The 18,629-nt window shown below is 42.1% G+C and overlaps 1 protein-coding gene across 1 annotated transcript in view; it reads right to left on the reverse strand.

Annotated features, from left to right (window-relative positions):
- Window positions 1-9,314: 9,314 nt before the first annotated feature.
- Window positions 9,315-18,629, reverse strand: part of haus6 (HAUS augmin-like complex, subunit 6) — a 64,669-nt gene continuing 55,354 nt past the window's right edge. The window contains exons 16-17 of the mRNA XM_078559652.1: window positions 16,193-17,518; window positions 9,315-9,370 (exon numbers count right to left, since the gene is read on the reverse strand). Coding sequence (XP_078415778.1) covers window positions 9,315-9,370; window positions 16,193-17,518 — 1,382 coding nt within the window. The remainder of the gene's footprint in view (window positions 9,371-16,192; window positions 17,519-18,629) is intronic.

The raw sequence follows: 18,629 nt of genomic DNA on the forward strand, positions 1-18,629 counted from the left end.
GTTGTGCCAACATAGGAAATAAATTTCATACTTTGTGCCGCACCTTGAGGAAAGCATAAACCGTTTCTGCTTTAAACATTTTATGTTCCCCATTAAATAGCAAAGGAACTTTTTAAATTCATTCATTAGGTTGTGGGTGTCACTGGCTAGGCCAGCATTTATTACCCATCCCTAGTTGCCCCTTGAGAAGGTGGTGGTGAACTGCTGTCAACATTGAGCTATAACTGCTTCCCCAACCATACAAATAAAAAAGTGCAACAAAATACAAGAAAGCAATGAACCTGAAAGAACGAGCATGCAAATAGCAAACTAAATTTGCCAATGTATAGACTGCAGTGGTTCAAAGCAGCAGCTCACCAACACCTTCCCCCGGACAATTAGGGATGGGCAACAAACTCTGGCCCAACCAGTGACACCCACATATTGGGAAATATAAAAAAATTAATAAAGTGAGGTGGTGAATTTTGGTGAGTGTAAGGAAGTCTTAGAAAATAATCATCCAAATGGGTTAGAGGAGGAATCTAAGGATACACATTCATAATTCCTTAAGAGTAGGAACCCAAGTCAATATGACCATTAAAAAAAACATGGTTTCATTTCTAGTGGAATAGAATTGAAAAGCAGTGAAGGTATGCTAAACTTGCATTGAGCCTTAGGAGGAGTGCTGCAAACAGCTCTGGTCTCCAAATTATAATTGATAAAGGCACTGGAGAAGGTGCAGAAAGAGAGCTAAAGGATGATACAGAAATGAAAAGTTATAATTATCAGGAAAGAATAGGCTGGGGCTCGTTTATCTAAAAAGAGAAGGTTGAGGGAGAGGTGAGGCTGTATTTTATGTAAGCTTTATCTATTTGTAGCCAGAGGCTCACCTGCAATGGTTTCACTTTCTGCTTCTGCAATTACCTCTGGTGTCCAAGGATCTATCCTTGGCCATTCCCATTTCTCACCTTTCTGCTGCCTCTCAGTGAGAAGATTCAAAAACACCATCAGTTTTCACCTCACCATCACCTCTCCACTCCTCCATTGTCTCCAAATTATCAGAATACTTGTCTGACATGTAGTATGTATGAGAAATTTCCACCAATTAAAATAAATAGACTAATGGCATAGTCTTCAGGTTCTACCACAGACTCTCGTCCCATCCCTCTTCCTGGCAATTGTCTCAGGCTGAACCTGTTTTCAACTTTGGTGTCATATTCAATTCCGAAATGAGCTTCACACCATCGCTAAGTGCTAATTGCTATCTCCATAGCATCACCCAATAGTTAGCGTTTCAGGCTGGTGAAACTTTGTCAGAACTGGGAGTGCTTGAATATAGTTCTATTAATTGAATACATTGTATTTATTGCTCACAATGCCATCTCCTCTACTCTAGGGAGGCCAAACGCAGATTGGATGATGGCTTTGCAGAACACCTCCCTTCAGTCTGCTGGCACTGAGCTTCCAGTCTCCTGTCATTTTATTTCTCTGCTCCAGTCACACTGGCCTTTTTTTCTTCAGACTACACTGTTTCACTGAAGCTCAACTTAAACTCATGAAAAATCACTTAATCTTTCAACACTTTCCTCCGTCTCTTTTCAAAGGCAGCAGCTATTGGTGACATTTCTGCTTTCCCACTACATCACCTCAAGGCATTTTTTTATGTCTTTACTAGTTTCATTAGGATCTTTGTCTTCCTCTATTATGCGTACAGATCATTTAATCTCCCCTGCCCTTCCACCCTCTCCAATCTTCCCCTGACTAGCTTAAAAACTGTTACATCTCTCTAAACAGTTTTGATGAATGGTCACTTACCTGAGGCTCAACACCATCTAGGACAAAGTAGCCCACTTGATTGGCACCCCATGCACCACTTTAAATATTTACTCCCTGCACTACTGGCTGCGGTGTGCACCAGCTACAAGATGCACTGCACCAACTTGCCAAAGCTCCAACAGCACCTTCCAAACCCATGACCTCTACCACCAAGAACAAGGTAGTAAGAGCATAGAAACATCAGGACCTGCAACTTCCTCTCCAAGTCACACATCATCCAACTTTAAAAATATATCACCATTCCTTCACAGTTGCTGGATCAAAATCCTGGAATTCCCTCCTTAACAGCAATGTGAGTGGACCGACCGCACATGGACTACAGCAGATCAAGGTGGCAGCTCACCACCACCTTCTCAAGGGTACTTAGGAATAGGTAATAAATAGTGGCCTTGCCAGCAATGCCCACATCCCATGAAAAACAATCTTTTCTCTCTCCAAAGCTCGACAGATGCTGCCAGACATCCTATTTCAAGCATTGTTTTTAACTAGGTCACGTTGGAGATCATTGCTCAAAGCATTCAGTTTGTCTAGTTCATAAAAAGTATAAATCCCCAGGGCCTGAAAATCTACATCCCAGAGTACATAAGGAAGTGGCCCTAGAAATAGTGGATGCATTGGTGGTCATCTTCAGACATTTTATAGACTCGGGAACAGTTCCTACAGACTGGAGGGTAGCTGATGTAACTGCACTATTTAAAAAGGGAGGTAGAGAGAAAACAGGGAATTATAGACCAGTCAGCCTGACGTCAGTACTGGGGAAAATTCTAAAGTCCATTACAAAAGATTTAATAGCCGAACACTTGGAAAACAGTGGCAGAATTAGACAGAGTCAGCATGGATTTACGGAAGGGAAATCATGCTTGACAAATCTACTGCAATTTTGAGGATGTAACTAGTAGAGAGGGAGCCAGTGGATCTGGTTTATTTGGACTTTCAGAAGGCTTTCGACAAAGTCCCACATAAGAGATTGGTGTGATAACTTAAAGTGCATGGGATTGGGGGTAGTGTATTGAGATGGATAGAAAACTGGTTGGCAGACAGGAAACAGAGTAGGAAAAAACGGGTCTTTTTCCGAATGGCAGGCAGTGACTAGTAGGGTACCACAGGGATCGGTGCTGGGACCCCAGCTATTCACAATATATATTAATGATTTAGACGAGTGAACTAAATGTAATATCTCCAAATTTGCAGATGACACAAAGCTGGGTGGGAGAGTGAGCTTTGAGGAGGATGCAGAGATGCTTCAGTGTGATTTGGACAAGCTGAATGAGTGGGCAAATGCATGACAGATGCAGTATAATGTGGATAAATGTGAGGTTATCCACACTTTGGTAGCAAAAACAGGAAGGCAGATTAGCTGAATGGCCATAGATTGAGAGGGGGGGTGGGGAGATGTGCAACAAGACCTGGGTGTCCTCATACACCAGTCGCTGAAGGTAAGCATGCAGGTGCAGCAGGCAGTAAATAGTATGTTGGCCGTCATAGCAAGAGGATTCGAGTACAGGAGCAGAGACGTCTTGCTGCAATTATACAGGGCCTTGGTGTGGTGAGACCACACCTGGAATATTGTGTGCAGTTTTGGTCTCCTTATCTGAGGAAGGATGTTCTTGCTATAGGATGGGTGCAGCAAAGGTTTATCAGACTGATTCCTGGGATGGCGGGACTGACATATGGGGAGAGATTGAGTCGTTTAGGATTATATTCGCTGGAGTTCAGGAGAATGAGGGAGGATCTCATAGAAACCTATAAAATTCTAACAGGGCTTGACAGGGTAGGTGCAGAAAGGATGTTCCCGATGGTGGGGGAGTCCAGAACCAGGGGTCACAGTCTGAGGATACGGGGTAGACCATTTAGGACTGAGATGAAGAAATTTCTTCACCCAGAGAGTGGTGAGCCTGTGGAATTCGTTACCATAGAAAGTAGTTGAGACCAAAACATTGTATGTTTTCAAGGACTTAGATATAGCTCTTGGGGGCGAAAGGATCAAAGGATATGGGGAGAAAGCGGGAGCAGACTATTGAGTTGGATGATCAGCCATGATCATGATGAATGGCAGAGCAGGCTCGAAGGGCCGAATGGCCTACTCCTGCTCCTAGTTTCTATGTATGGAAGATAATTTAATTTCCACCTCTATATGCAGGGTTATGGGAAAAGGTCGGAGATTGGCACTAAGTTAAAATGCTCAGAGTCGGTGCAGACACGATGGGCTGAATGGCCTCCTTCTACACTGTGATAATTCTGTGATTCAGTCTATTCCAAATGTTCTTCACTCTACCCGAGGGACTTCCTAGTATCAGTCATAAACTTATCTTTACTAAGGTATTGTGTGCCCCCTTGTCCAATTCCTACAATTAAAATTTATTTTCAACCTATTTACTATCTTGAATATGCAATTTCTTTTCAGAGCTAAAATGCCAGAGATTCCAGTCTTTTCTCATATCTTGGACTGCTGACAATAGACACAACATAAGCTCAGGGCACAAATTGGACAGACAGCAAGGACTGCGTATCCCCATTGCTTCACCTGTGTGCAGGCTGGTGTCATCTCCCTAGCTTATTTTCATGATCACATGTAGGAAAAAGTCAGCCCTCCCATTTTTCTGGCTGCCTGAAGCTTAAAGGGTGAATGCACTTGAACAGAACCAAAGCCCTGGACATAGCTGCCTGGAAAAAAACAATTATCAAAGAAAGTTGCTAGCCTATTGCTGCATTTAAGGGTACCTTCAGATATATAGATTCTCAGTACCACCTTAACTCTCGTCCCTTTCGCCTAGGCTGCCTCAAAAACTGGCCCTTTAGAAGATGCCTTGCATCGTCACATTCCACCCTCCAAGCACCAGCATACACTGGCGCTACTTGTGATCTTAAAGAGAGTGAATAATCTGCATGTGGTGAAACACCCAGCATAAGTAAGCAGCATCAGGTACTGACAGCAGGGACATCCTAGTTGGGAACTTGCCACAGAGAGATTCTCTCCTAAGGACTTCAGGGGCACAGCATTGAAAGACAATTACTTGCTTCAAACCTGTTATACGAGAGTCAGATGGTCCACTAAGGAGGTTCAGCCCTACAGAAAGAATGGAAAGCCTACTTTCAGGCTTTATGATGCTGCCTCACACTGCAGTGCATTTTAGAAACTATGACCACTCTCAGACTGCAGCTAGGTTCTCACAACAACCAATGTCACCAGCCTTTACAGCTTTGGCAGAAACTCTCAGCTGCCACAGTTCTGGACTCTATAATCAGAGGAATAAATACTCACCTTAGATGGCTGGATAGGTACTTTCAAAGAGTCACTCAGCTTCTCTTCATGTGGACACCTGCAGATCAGTGGAAGTGATGGGCCACAGGCCAATGAGAGCCATGCGCTCATGAATCATCTCTCACCATCCCCCAATCCCACCCCCCCAACCTTATAACCTCTGCCCTTTCACTGCCTCAACCACCTTGCAATCACCAACCATGAGCATCAGGGGGACACCAATTTCAGGTCTGAAGCAACTAGTGGTAGTAGTAATAGTGGTATACATTTTATAAAAAGGAATCATGGGTTGAAACTTAGGTGAGAAATGAATGGAAGTCAATTATTGTGTTCGAAATGAAATAAAGCAATAGCACTCTGAACTTCACTGCAGTTTCTGGTCCTGCATCACCTATATACTGCTGCTCTGAATGGTTTCAATGCTCTCTCATGAAGGATTGAGCAGTGGGGAGATTGGAACAAAGGCTTCATGTAAAGCAGCTTTGTGATAGCAAGTAATCATTCTCAAGTCTGTGCACTTCCAGTGAGTGAAGATTTTATTCAAGCATATGCTGGAAGTGATCAAATCTATCCTGGTTACTTTCCCAAAGATGTCTCAATAATAAAGTCTGCGTCACAACTTATAGTTCTTGGTTCTCATTGCAATACACTGTTTAGTACAGTCCTCAATCACTGCTGTTGCTTTAGAACACACATCACATAACCTAATCCATGAGTGGGACAATCCATCCTGCAGATGTTCCCTGTATCTCAGCTTTTGGCCCTGGGAGGTTTGTTAGTGTCTGAGGCCTAATGATTCCCTGTTTCTTTATCTCCTTAACACTGTTTACCCAAGCTGTGAAGGCCATTAAGTTTTATGCCTTGTGATTTTTTAGCTGGGTTCCCACAGTACTAGTTACATACCCCCCATGCCTAGAGTGTTGGCTATATTTCCGATCATTTGCAGAAAAAGTGCTCATAACTACATTTGTCTATTCCATAGCTATTAATATTAAGATGTGAAACAAAAAAAAATACCTGGAAAAACTCAAAGTCATATATATGGACTCGAAACGTTAACTGTGCTCCTCTCCGCAGATGCTGCCAGACCTGCTGAGTTTTTCCAGGTATTTTTGTTTTTGTTTTGGATTTCCAGCATCTGCAGTTTTTTGCTTTTAATATTAAGATGTGCATTAATTGCTTTACATCAATTTGAATAAGAAATCATTTCAACTATCCCACTTCATTGGATTTTTTCAAGCTACAGGAACAAGTTGTTCAATTAACTCATCCCTCATATCACTTGGTGCAAGATGGCGACGTGGTCTTTGTCTACTGCTGTTTCTCTGCCTGCTCCAAATGCAGGCTTCTCTATGATGAGGTTGTGGAGGATGCAGGAAATGACTATGAGGCATATTGTAGGGAGCCCTACCGAAATATGCATACTCCTAAACTGGTTCAGCAGTCCTACAGTATGCTTGATTACTTGATTATACTGGTGTAGGTCTCTTAGCTACCCAATCACACTTCTCACTTATGGCTACAATTTTTTACATTCCTCTCAATAAATCCCTTCTTGTTGCTTCCTGCAGGGATTTGAGGTGGTTTTATTAGCTCTTATCAAATCACATTAGGTCATGTTTGCTTAATCAAAACATATTGATTTTCATTATCTACTCACCCTACATGTTCAGCTCATTTTAAAAGGCATTTAATTCAAGTTTGCATAAGTTAAGTACTTATTAATTTAAATAAATAGTTTATATCTGTGTGACTATAACAATGATAAGATCTGCATGTAAGGTTACAGCATTAGATTGTAGTACTGTTCAAAAATAAACTGCCAATTTTATATCTGAAAGAGGTACTCTGCTTTGCTGCAGTTCAAGAAAATCTCAGTCATTATTACTAATCCAGCATTCACAAGGCTTAAACCATTGGCAATGCATTGGAACAAAGCCTTCCGTACCTGTGGCTTTACGAACAAGATGAGAGAAACCATTGGAAGTAAATAATGCAATTAATTTATATTTCTACTTTATTATAAACTATAAAATGTTTTATTTACTAATTGCAAATACAAAAGATTAGTCTCAAAATATTGAAGGAAGTAGGGAGCAAGAAAGCAACAAATGGATTGCAAGATGTTTAACTTCTTTGGGATGAATCCTAATGTGAAGGATGGCATCACCAAGGACACATTTCCAAATTTTACATCTAATGTCAGTGCCCAGCATGTCCAGGAAAGCTATAGATGGTTTACAACTGGAAATAAGTGGTCTAGATTCTGCTCCAAGAACATGTCTGAACTCCAAACTACCAAATACCCCAGCCACTGTGACATTTCAAAGACTACCAACTAATAGTAAAATGGTAGTCTTTCTGTACACACTTATTTGAATTGGATGGGAGGCAACGCAAAATTTAACGTTGAACACATTCATTACTTGACTAATCAGAACCAGAGTCAGAGATAAAAACAATATTGAGCCACCCAAAGTTGATTTAAGGCAAACACCATCTGCTGGTCAACAGAATTAGTTTCCATTTCAGGTATCCAGCCATTAACAAATGGTCAGGTCAGGCGAAGGATAGCCAGATGCAGAGTAAAATTACCTCTGGTCTACTTCCAAGATCATCTAGATTGGCTCATCCCTCGTGGGAGCGGCGGACTGTGCGAATATTTCCCTTTCATCCCAACAGCTTGGGTTAGTTTGGATCCCAGTCCCTAAGGTGAAAAACTAGTGCTTAGCCCATTGAAGAAGTAACTGCAGAGATCGAGGTGACACTGGTTAGGATTTTCCTAAATTACCAAGATTCTGGAATAGTCCAGGTGAGTTTGAAGGTAGCAAATGCAACATCACTATTCAAGAAAAGGGGAAAAGAGAAATCAGGGGAGTACAGACCAGTTAACCTGACATCAAAAATCAAGAAAATGCTGCAATCTATTCAGGAAGTCTTAGCAATGCACTAAGGTCATAATAAGGTCAGACAGTCGACATGGCTTTATGAAAGTGAAATAGCATTTGATTAAATGTTTTTTTTGAAGATGCAACTAATTAGGTAAAGGGGAGCCAGGGAATGTAACATACTCGGAATTCCAAAACACAGCTGTTAAGGTATGACACAAAAGGAAGCAGAAAATAAACAAGGCATTTTCAAGTGGCAGGCTGTAAATAGTGGAATCCCACCAGGGACCTCAGCTTTTTATAATCTATAAAAATGACCTAAGAGACTAAGTAATGTATCCATGTTTACTGACGATACAGGCTAGGTAGAAATGTAAGCTTTGTGAAGGACACGGGCTGCAAAGAGATATAGACAGATTAAGTCAGTGGGCAACAAGATGGCAGATGGGGTATAACGTGGGGAACAAAGGGCAGGATTTTCAGCACCCGCCCACCGCCGGGATCTTCCAGTCCCGCCGCAACTCAATGGACTTCTGGCCGGGGCTCAACCTCACCCCCGGCGGGTCCCACCCATGATGGGGCCGGCCAAGGAGGTTGTTTACTTTGGAAATAATAGAAAAGCAGATTTTTAAAAATAGTGTGAAGTTTTGAAAAGTTAGTTCACATACTTGATTGTACCCATACAAGGGAAATAGAAAGTCAGCCTGCAGGTGCAGCAAGCAATTAGGAAGGCAAATGGTCCTTATCACAGGGGGCTGGAATACAAGGAAGTCACACAACAACTGTAAAGAGCTTTGGTGAGACCACATCTGAAGTATCATGAACAGCTTTTATCTCCATATGCAAGGAAGGTTTAAGCAGTACAGCTAAGGTTCACTAGGCTAGTCCCTGGGATGAGAGGGTTGTCCTATGATGAGAGGCTGAGTAAATTGGACCTATACTCTCTGGAGTTAAGAATAAGAAGTGATTTCATTGAAACATACCAGATTCTGAAAAGGTTTCACAGGGTAGACATAGCTGGGGAAGCAGAGCATGGGGCAGTGTCTCGAGCTAAAGGGATCAATCATTTACAACCAAGATAAGGAGAAATTTCTTCAGTCAGAGGATCGTGAACCTTTGGAATTGTCTACTCGAGGGTTGGGGATGCTTTAAATCATAGTGTATTCAAGGCTGGGATAGGTAAAAATTTCCTGAGCTCGGGTAATAAAGGGAAATGGAAAAGGGCAGGAAAGTGATGAGGCAGATGATTAGCCTTGATCATGTGCAATGGCAGAGCAGGGCCAAGGGGCCATATGGCCTATTCCTGTTCCTAATTCTTATTGCAACATTCAGATCCTTCTAGAAGTTTATTAACTGTCCCACGTAGATTGAAAAATTCTCTCAGTAGCACTTTGAGATTCTTCATCTGAAAATCAGAAAGAGAAAGAAAATTACTTACATAGAAATAAAAGTTGTTTACCAGCAAGAATCATTTAAAAAGCACCACCACCATAAGCAGTGAAGCTATAATACATTAAGTGCTTACGGATCAGTTATTGGCCATTGGACCAAGTTGAAGTAAGGGTGTTGGAACTTGAAGTACTACATTGCATCTGTCATAAATGGTTCACCAATGGACCATTCACATCATACTCAATTTTTTCATGGATCTTGCTTCAATCTGGAGCAACTCTGAAGAGTGCTCCACTATTAAATTTAATGCATTTCCTAGAGGAAACACACACTTGAATCAACACCTTCAACACCTCTTTGGTCCTTTTGTCTGTGACATCTTTTGATTATCTGCTCCTATCACTGCTTATCTCCACAATCACCACACCCTCAACTTCTCTCTCCCCCCGCCTTAGACCAGCTTATATTTCACTTTTCTCCTAACTATACTCAGTTCTGCCGAAGGGTCATGAAGACTCGAAACGTTAACTGATTTCTTCTCCACCGATGCTGCCAGACCTGCTGAGTTTTTCCAGGTAATTCTGTTTTTGTTTTACACACCTAACCATCCTATTTATATAGGACACTAACAACTGGCACAGGATAAATTGCTTGTCTCAATCCAAGTGTGCATCAGTCCTGAGATATGGAGACCAAAGCTGTGCACAGTGTTTCACATGTGGTTTCACCAAAGCTCTTTACAAGTGCAGTGAGACCTGCCTTGTTGCACTCCCACCCCTGCAACCTAGCAATAAGGGTCATTTACCTTCCTAATTGTTGCTGTACCCACAGGCTAACTTTTTGTTGTCCTTTTACAAGTACAACCAAGTCTTTCTGAACACAAAAGAAAAAATCACCACAGAAACTAAAATGGACTCGATTCATTTTTGTGCAGCTCTCAATTTGCCATTTCCAATTTGCCTTCCAATACGATGCAACTATGAATCTTGGGGAATATTAGATAACAATGTTGTTTGGCTCAAAATGCTCTATTTAGACAATGTAATTCAAGACAGAAAATCTAGAATCATCATGCTTTTTAGTTAAAGTGAATACCATACACAAATTGTACAACCTCATTGTCAAACCCACAAGTATATCGTTCAGATCCATTCCTGGTGGCACCACAACCATTCTCCCTCGGTCAACAGAAGCCACTGAATGGATCATTAACCTCAATTTCCCCAACTATACGAATATAAAACAAACGTGGAAAGAACAGGAGTCTCAGGCTTGGAACCAAAGCTGCAGGTAAATTGAATTTACAGAATTAGGCAAGCATTACCTATTCAGCCTTTTCAAATTGAAAACACCCTTAAGTACTATATAGAAGAGAGTTTGTACCATGGTGAGGATGCATGAGAGGGAGGAGAGTTGGGAAGATTACCCAAAGCAGGTTTGGAAAGTAGAGAGATTTGCAAGTAGGAGACTGGGAAGAGGGTCCTGCAGTCAGTTCTTGTTGAAAATAAGTGACATCACAAGACAGCGCGCGAGAGCGGTGGAGAGATCAGAACCAGCGCAAGTGCGGGGAAGCTTCAAAAAGTGACGTCAGCACAAAGGTGTGAGCTGATTGTTGAGTAGTGGGTAAATGTTTTTCTCCAGTTTAAAATAGATTAAGCTAAGGAGAGGAAAGGATTCTAGTTTTTATTTAAAGTACATAAATAATTAACTTTTTTGCTGTGTTTAACTTAAAGTAAGGTTTTTTTTTTCCAACTAGAGGCATGGCAGGGCAGCCCAGTCCCGTGTTATGTACCGCCTACAACATGTGGGAAGTCCTAGACGCTCCTTGCGCTCTGACTTGATCACGTGTGCAGGAAGTGCCACCAGCTGCAGCTACTTGGGCTCCATGTTTCAGAGCTTGAGCAGCAGCTGGAGGTACTGAGGTGCATCTGCGAGGCTGAGTGTTTCGTGGATAGCACGTTTTTAGACGTGGTCACCCCACAGCTTACGGAAGTGCAGACAGAGAGGGAATGGGTGACCAGTCAGAAGAAAGGTATTCAGGAAATCCCCAGGGTGCATCTCGCTCAAGAACCATTTTTCTGTGTTGGAAAACGGTGAGTGATGGTTCCTCTGGGGAGTGCAGCCACGCTCATGGCACTGTGAGTGGCTCAGCTGCACACGGGGGCACGGGGAGGGGGAGGAAAAAGGGGGAAGAACAATAGTGGTAGGTGACTCGATAGTAAGGCAAACAGACCGTCGTTTCTACAGCCATAGACATGACTCCAAGATGGTATGTTGCCTCCCTGATGCCAGGGTCAAGGGTGTCATTGAACAGCTGCAGGGCATTCTAAACAGGGGAGGGCAGACAGGTAGATCATGGTGCATATTGGTACCAACGGCATAGGTAGAAAGAGGGATGAAGTCCTGCAAGCAGAATTTAGGGAGCTAGGGAACAGATTAAAAAACAGGACTTCAAAAGGCAGTAGCCTCTGGATTACTTCTGGTGCCACGTGCTGGCGAGTGTAGAAATTGGAGGTTACTCCAGATGAACGTGAGACTAGAGAGATGGTGCAAGAGGGAGGGCTTTAGATTTCTGGGACATTGGGACAGTTTCTGGGGGCGGTGGGATCTGTACAAGGTGGACGGGTTGCACCTGAACCGGAATGGGACCAACATCCTTGCGGGGAGGTTTGCTAGTGCTGTTGGGGAGTGTTTAAAACTGACTTGGCAGGGGGATGGTATCCTGAGAGGAGGTTCAGCAGGGGGAGATGCACAGCCAAAATTAGGAGAAAGAGCAAGTGAGTTTGGAAGGCATAGAAATTATAGGCCAGTTAAGGCACAAGGGAGTTTGGCAAGGTTGGATGGTATTTATTTTAATGTAAGGAGTCTGACGAATATGGCAGATGAGTTGAGGGCACAAATTAACACATGGAAGTATGATGTCATTGCTGTCACAGAGACATGGTTGAGAGAGGGGCAGGATTGGCAGCTCAATATTCCAGGATATAGTGTCTTCAGGCAAGACAGGAAAAGAGGGGGTATCGCAATATTGATCAAGGAATCAATTACAGCATTAAGGAGGGATGACATCTTAGAAGGCTCCTCAAATGAAGCCATATGGGTAGAACTGAAACAAGAAAGGAGCAATCACATTGCTGGGTGTGTACTATAGGCCCCCAAACAGTCAGAGTAAATAGAAGAGCAGATATGTTGGCAAATTTCAGAGAAGTATAAAAATAATAGGGTAGTAATAGTGGTGGAATTTCAACTTCCCCAACATTAACTAGGTTAGTCATAGTGTGATAGATTTAGAGGGAGCGGAATTCTTAAAATGCATCCAGGAGAGCTTTTTAAGCCAGTATGTAGAAGGTCCTACAAGACTTAATCTTAGGGAATGAAGCTGGGCAAGTGGTAGAGGTATCAGTGGGGGAGCATTTTACAGATAGTGATCATAACTCCGACTCATAGATTCAAGGTTGTTATGGAACAGGACAAGGATGGGCCAGATATCAGTTCTAAATTGGGGGAAGGCCGATTTTAATAAGGTCAGATATGATTTGGCCAGAGTGGACTTGGAGCAGTTATTTTTAGTTCAATCTGCATCAGAGCAGTGGGATTTATTCAAGAAGGAAATAGGGAGAGTACAGGGCCAACACATTCCAGTAAAGACAAAGTGTGGGACCAACAAATCCAGGGAACACTGGATGTTGAGGGGTATACAGGATTGGATAAAGAGAAAAAGGGAGGTTTATGGCAGATACCGAGGGTTCAAAACAGCAGAAGCCCTAGAGGAGTATAGAATGTGTAGGGGGGAACTTAAAGAGGAAATTAGGAGAGCAAAAAGGGGACATGAAAAGACATTGGCAGGTAAAATAAAGGAAAAACCTAAGTTATTTAACAAGTACATTAAGAGTAAGAGGATAACTAGGGAAAGAGTCAGGCCCATTAAGGACCATAGTGGTAATTTGTGTGTGGAACTGGAAGACATAGGTAGGGTTCTAAATGAATACCTTGTGTCGGTGTTCACAAGTGAGAGGGACGAAGTGGGTATGTAAATCAGGCAGAAGGACTGATGTAATTGAAAAAATTAGCATAGAGAGGGAGGAGGTTCTAATTGTTCTGGTAGGCTTAAAAGTAGATAAATCTCCAGGTCCGGATGAAATGTACTCCAGGCTTTTGAGTGAGGCAAGGAAGGAGATAGCAGGGGCGCTGGCAACTTTCAATACCTCTCTGGTCACAGGAGAGGTGCCAGAGGACTGGAGGGCAACCAATGTGGTACCGTTATTCAAGAAGGCAGGAAGGGATAAACCAGTGAACTACAGGCCAGTCAGTCTAACCTCAGTGGTGGGGAAACTATTGGAAGCAATTCCGGGGGACAGAATTAATCTACACTTGGAGAGGCAGCGAGTAATCAAGGACAGTCGGCATGGTTTTGTTAAGGGTGGTCACGTCTGACCAATTTATTGAATTTTTCGAAGAGGTGACCAGGTGTATAGATGAGGGCAATGCATTTGACATAGTCTACTGGGACCTCAGCAAGGCTTTTGATAAGGCCCCGCATGGGAGACTGATAATGAAGGTAAGAGCCCATGGGATCCAAGGCAATTTGGCAAATTGGATCCAGAATTGGCTGAGTAGCAGGGAGCAGAGGGTGATGGTCAAGGGATGTTTTTGTGACTGGATGCCTGTGTCCAGTGGGGCTCCACAGGGATCAGTGTTGGGTCCCTTGCTGTTTGTGGTATTATAAAACGATTTAGACTTGAATGTAGGAGGGTTGATCAATAAGTTTGCGGATGACACGAAAATTGGTGGGGTGGTAAATAGTGAGGAGGATAGCCTTAGATTACAGGAGGATATAGACGGGCTGGTCAGATGGGCTGATCAGTTGCAAATGGAATTTAATCCAGATAAGTGTGAGGTGATGCACTTGGGCAGGACAAACAAGGCACGGGAATACACAATGAATGGTCGGACCCTGGGAAGTACCGAGGATCAGAGGCACCTTGGCGTGCATGTCCACCGGTCCCTTAAGGTAGCAGGACAGGTAGATAAGGTGGTTAAGGCGGCATTTGGGATACTTGCCTTTTTTAGCCGAGGCATAGAATATAATAGCAGGGGGTTATGCTGGAACTGTATAAAATGCTGGTTTGGCCACAGCTGGAGTATTGCGTGCAATTCTGGAATCCACGTTACAGGAAGGGTGTGATTGCACTAGAGAGAGTGCAGAGGAGATTTACCAGGATGTTGCCTGGGCTGGAGAGTTTTAGCTATGAAGAGAGATTGGATAGGCTGGGGTTGTTTTCCCTGGAGCAGAGGCGATTGAGGGGGGGGGGGGCGGAAGGCATGATTGAAGTGTATAAAATTATGAGGGCATAGATAGGGTGGACAGGAAGGAGCTTTCCCCCTCGGTGGAGGGATCAATAACCAGGGGTCATAGATTTAAGGTAAGGGGCAGGAGGTTTAGAGGGAGAATTTTTTCCACCCGGAGCATGGTGGGAATCTGGAACTCACTGCCTGAAAAGGTGATAGAGGCAGAAACCCTCATAACATTTAGGAAGTATTTGGATGTGCACTTACGATGCCATGGCATACAAGGCAATGGGCCTAGTGCTGGAAAATGGGGTTAGAATTGTTAGGTACTTGTTTGATCAGGGCCTTTTTCTGTGCTGTAGTCCTCTATGACTATGAGATGGGGCAAAATGGAAAGGTTTGAGAAGAAAATGTTAGTGTGAAAGCAAGGTGGTTGAAGGCTGCAAATAATGGTAGATGAGGAGGAAAACTAGAGGTCAGAAGAGTGTAGAGTGAAAAGGAAACTATGGATGTCCAAAATAGCACGCGTATCGTCAAAGGTTGAAAAGAATTTGGGGGGAAAATTCTTTGAAAGGCATTGTAAAGTGAAGCAAGCTTACATTAATTGGATAGGCTATGAAGAATATTTTTAAAAAATTAAAGTTCTCTAACACTGTGCAGATCACAGGTCACAAATGAAATAGTTTGTGCACCTTTCAAAAGGATAGCGCTGGAAAATTTCAGAGCAATAGGCACATTTCTGGGACTCAGATCAACATAATACGATCTGTATGTCATTTGAAATAAATGACATTGATCATCAATGTTGATGAGTATACTGAAACAAGGAGGGTAACAAGGAGTGATTTGATCGAAGTTTAAGATATTAGGGAGAACAGATAGGGTAAATTGGGAAAATATTTCTGCTAGTTGGGAGATTGCCCTCAGCCCTTGGAGAGTCAAAGCCACAAAATTACAGCCAGGCCTTTCATTACTGAAATTAGGAAAATGTTCAGATAGAGGGTTATAAAAATTTGGAGCTTTCTCCAACAATGGCAATGCCTAAACCAATTGTTAATTTTTATTCTGAGATTGATGGATTGTTAGTCAAAGGTATTAAGAACTTTTGGGCCAAAGGCTGAGTTAAAACCCCAGTCAACCAGGATTTCATTGGAATGGTGGGACAGGCTCCAGAGACTAAATAGCCTCGTCCTGTTCCTATGCTGTATGAAATGGATCACATTGTCCTCAAAAATACTTTTTAAAAACAATATGGGCATTTAGCAATCACTCAACATAAAGAAACAGGCTTCCACTCACCTACTGGAAGCAAAATCACAACTATTTATCTGCTAACATTATATGCTAGTAATCAAATTCGTATAAGACAAGTAGGAACAGAAATAGGAGGAGTAGACCATATAGCCTGTCAAGCATGCCCTGCCGGTCAACATGATCATGGCTGATTTTGGGCTTCAACTCCACTTTCCTGCCTGTTCCCCATTTCTCTCGATTTCCTGAGAATCCAAAAATCTGTCTATCTCAGCCTTAAAGTAAATATACTTACTGTTGGAAGGACTGAGCTCGAAGATGACCCCTTTGGCATTTCTAAGTCCTGGGTCATTCAATGGAGAGCTGCCCAAAGAAGCAGGAAATAAGCCAAGCTTTTGGGATTCCACAGACACTGGTGAAAGATCTTTCAAAAATTGTGCTTCCAGGGAAAACAGTTTATCTGTTTCAATTTCCTCACTCATATAATCTATTTCACCATAAAGTTCTGGCTTATATTGGTCTTTATCATCACTGTTACTATTGAAATCAGAAGCTCCCATATGTTCAATTAAGTCTTTTCTTTCACTTCCACCATACGCTGTGGTCATATTTTTACACACTTGCGCAAATCTACTGCGCAAATTCTGTATGTCCAAATGGGAATCATCCAGTTGATCGATCTCCATGCTTTTAGAACTGTTCAAACTATCATTGCCAAGTACATCAGGAATAGTCTCCTGCAAAATGCCAAACGTTAGAGGCTTTGTTGAACTGGAAAGGTTAGCAATAGAATTCTGTGATCCGTTCCAAGGTAATGTACGGTCTGAGTCACATTCAGCAAAGGATGAAAAAACAGAACTTTCCAAAGTTTTATCATTTTTGCACATTTCCATTACAAAACTTTTAGATAGTTTCTCCTTCTTAATTGGAGATTTGGAGCTTAATCTGTCGAGCGTCAAAAATTGCAGACAGTGATCAGCTTCAGTCTCATCTGAGAAAGCTGCATTGCTAGAGACACTTGTTTTAGAAATGACGTGACAATCCTCACCAACATCTAAAACTTGGGAATCAGAAGGAGGAGGGAGAATTTTACTGACCAATGCATCATTTACATCACCATCTGTGACTTTATTACTGAAGCAATGCGGTTCATCTTCAGATCCAAAATCTGAGCAATCTATTCTGGATTCCTCCCAATTACTACATTTGTATTTGTTTTTTTCCCATAGGGGTTCAGCTTTCAGACACTGGCTGTTCTGCTTTTCATTTCTGATGGATTGACAGTTTGAGCTAGTTGATTCTGCATCGAGATTAGGAGCATTTTCACTCCAACAGGTCCTTCCTTTGACAGATGGCAATGCTTCTCTATCAGCTGACACAATCCAGCTTTCCTGTGTTTCATCAAAACAAAGAGCAGTTGCAACTGGGGGAGTATTCTTATCGATAGATCCAGTTGGGTTTACACATGTAATAGATGAAGATTCTTCAGGCTCTAATAGAACTTGGCCAATGGTATAGTTTCTGTATTTTGGATGCATCGAGACAGACTCTTCCTGGTGTTTCCTCTGCGCAAGTTCCGATTCTTGAACTGCACATCTCCAGGAGTTCCTAATATCTGTAACTGTAACAAATTAGTTTTAAAAACAAATTAGTTTTAAAAACAAAAATTACCAAACTCAGGAGTGAAACTTGGAAATGTAAAATTTCTTACAAGGATGTGAAATTCAGCAAATCAACTTTACTCAAACCAAAATATTCACTGTACAGGTCTTCCTTAAAAAGGCAAAATCAGGGTTGGTGTTCAGCTTGTCATGTTCACTTGCTTATATAGTTATGATTTAATTTGAAATTAGACCCTGGATTAACCTTGCCTTACCTTGTATAACTCCAACTTCTTTCCATTCATTTGCTTACTTGCAAAGTTCAGAAGTGTTTTTCTAAACATTTCCTTGTAATTTAATCTTCTGACACCTAAGATTAGCTTCATTGAGCAAGTCCATCAGGTCCAAACGCTGTACTCAAGACAAGGCCTGAGCATAACCATTGGATATCAGAGCTGCCTCAGGCTTGCACTGATGTAGCAGTATAGCGCCGCAATTTTTTAAAATCTTTCATCAATTGTTGTTCTGCAGAGACTGACATGGCAAACGTTGAAACAATCTGCAGGTGTCAACAAGTCTGTAGTTCCCAACTCCTTGCAGTGTCTCAAATAGCTAGTTTCACAACTTCATTAAGAAAAGGAAGAACTGTGCAACACAAACTGGATTTCATCTATGATAGTTCTGACTTTTACAAATTTAATTTGCATACTTCTGCAGGTATTCATCCAGCTGCCAACCTTTCACACTCCAATAACTTAAATTTCATTGGTTAAGGTGAAAAGCTTAAGGACCTGAATGGTTAACATAAAGCTCTCAAGCTAAACAATTTATAAAATCAAGCTACCCAGAGGAAAAAAATGCAACTCTAAGTTTTGTGCTTGAGAAACATGAATCATCAATAAGCACCTCCTGCCGAAGCTCAGCCTACATAATTCATGAACTGAAAGTTACTGCTGCCTACACATGAACACAATCTTATGGCGATTCAAACGCTAAATCTTATGGCGATTCGAATGTTCAATCTTATGGCGATTCAGTCATGATGTTACCTATGGAATCAGTATGGATATTGTATATTCCTTCCTTATTGGAAGCAACATTTACAGGGATGACGCTCAATAAATTAACATG

The sequence above is a fragment of the Cetorhinus maximus genome, chromosome 2 (assembly GCF_964194155.1).
Source record: "Cetorhinus maximus chromosome 2, sCetMax3.hap1.1, whole genome shotgun sequence".
NCBI classification, from domain to species: Eukaryota; Metazoa; Chordata; class Chondrichthyes; order Lamniformes; family Cetorhinidae; genus Cetorhinus; species Cetorhinus maximus.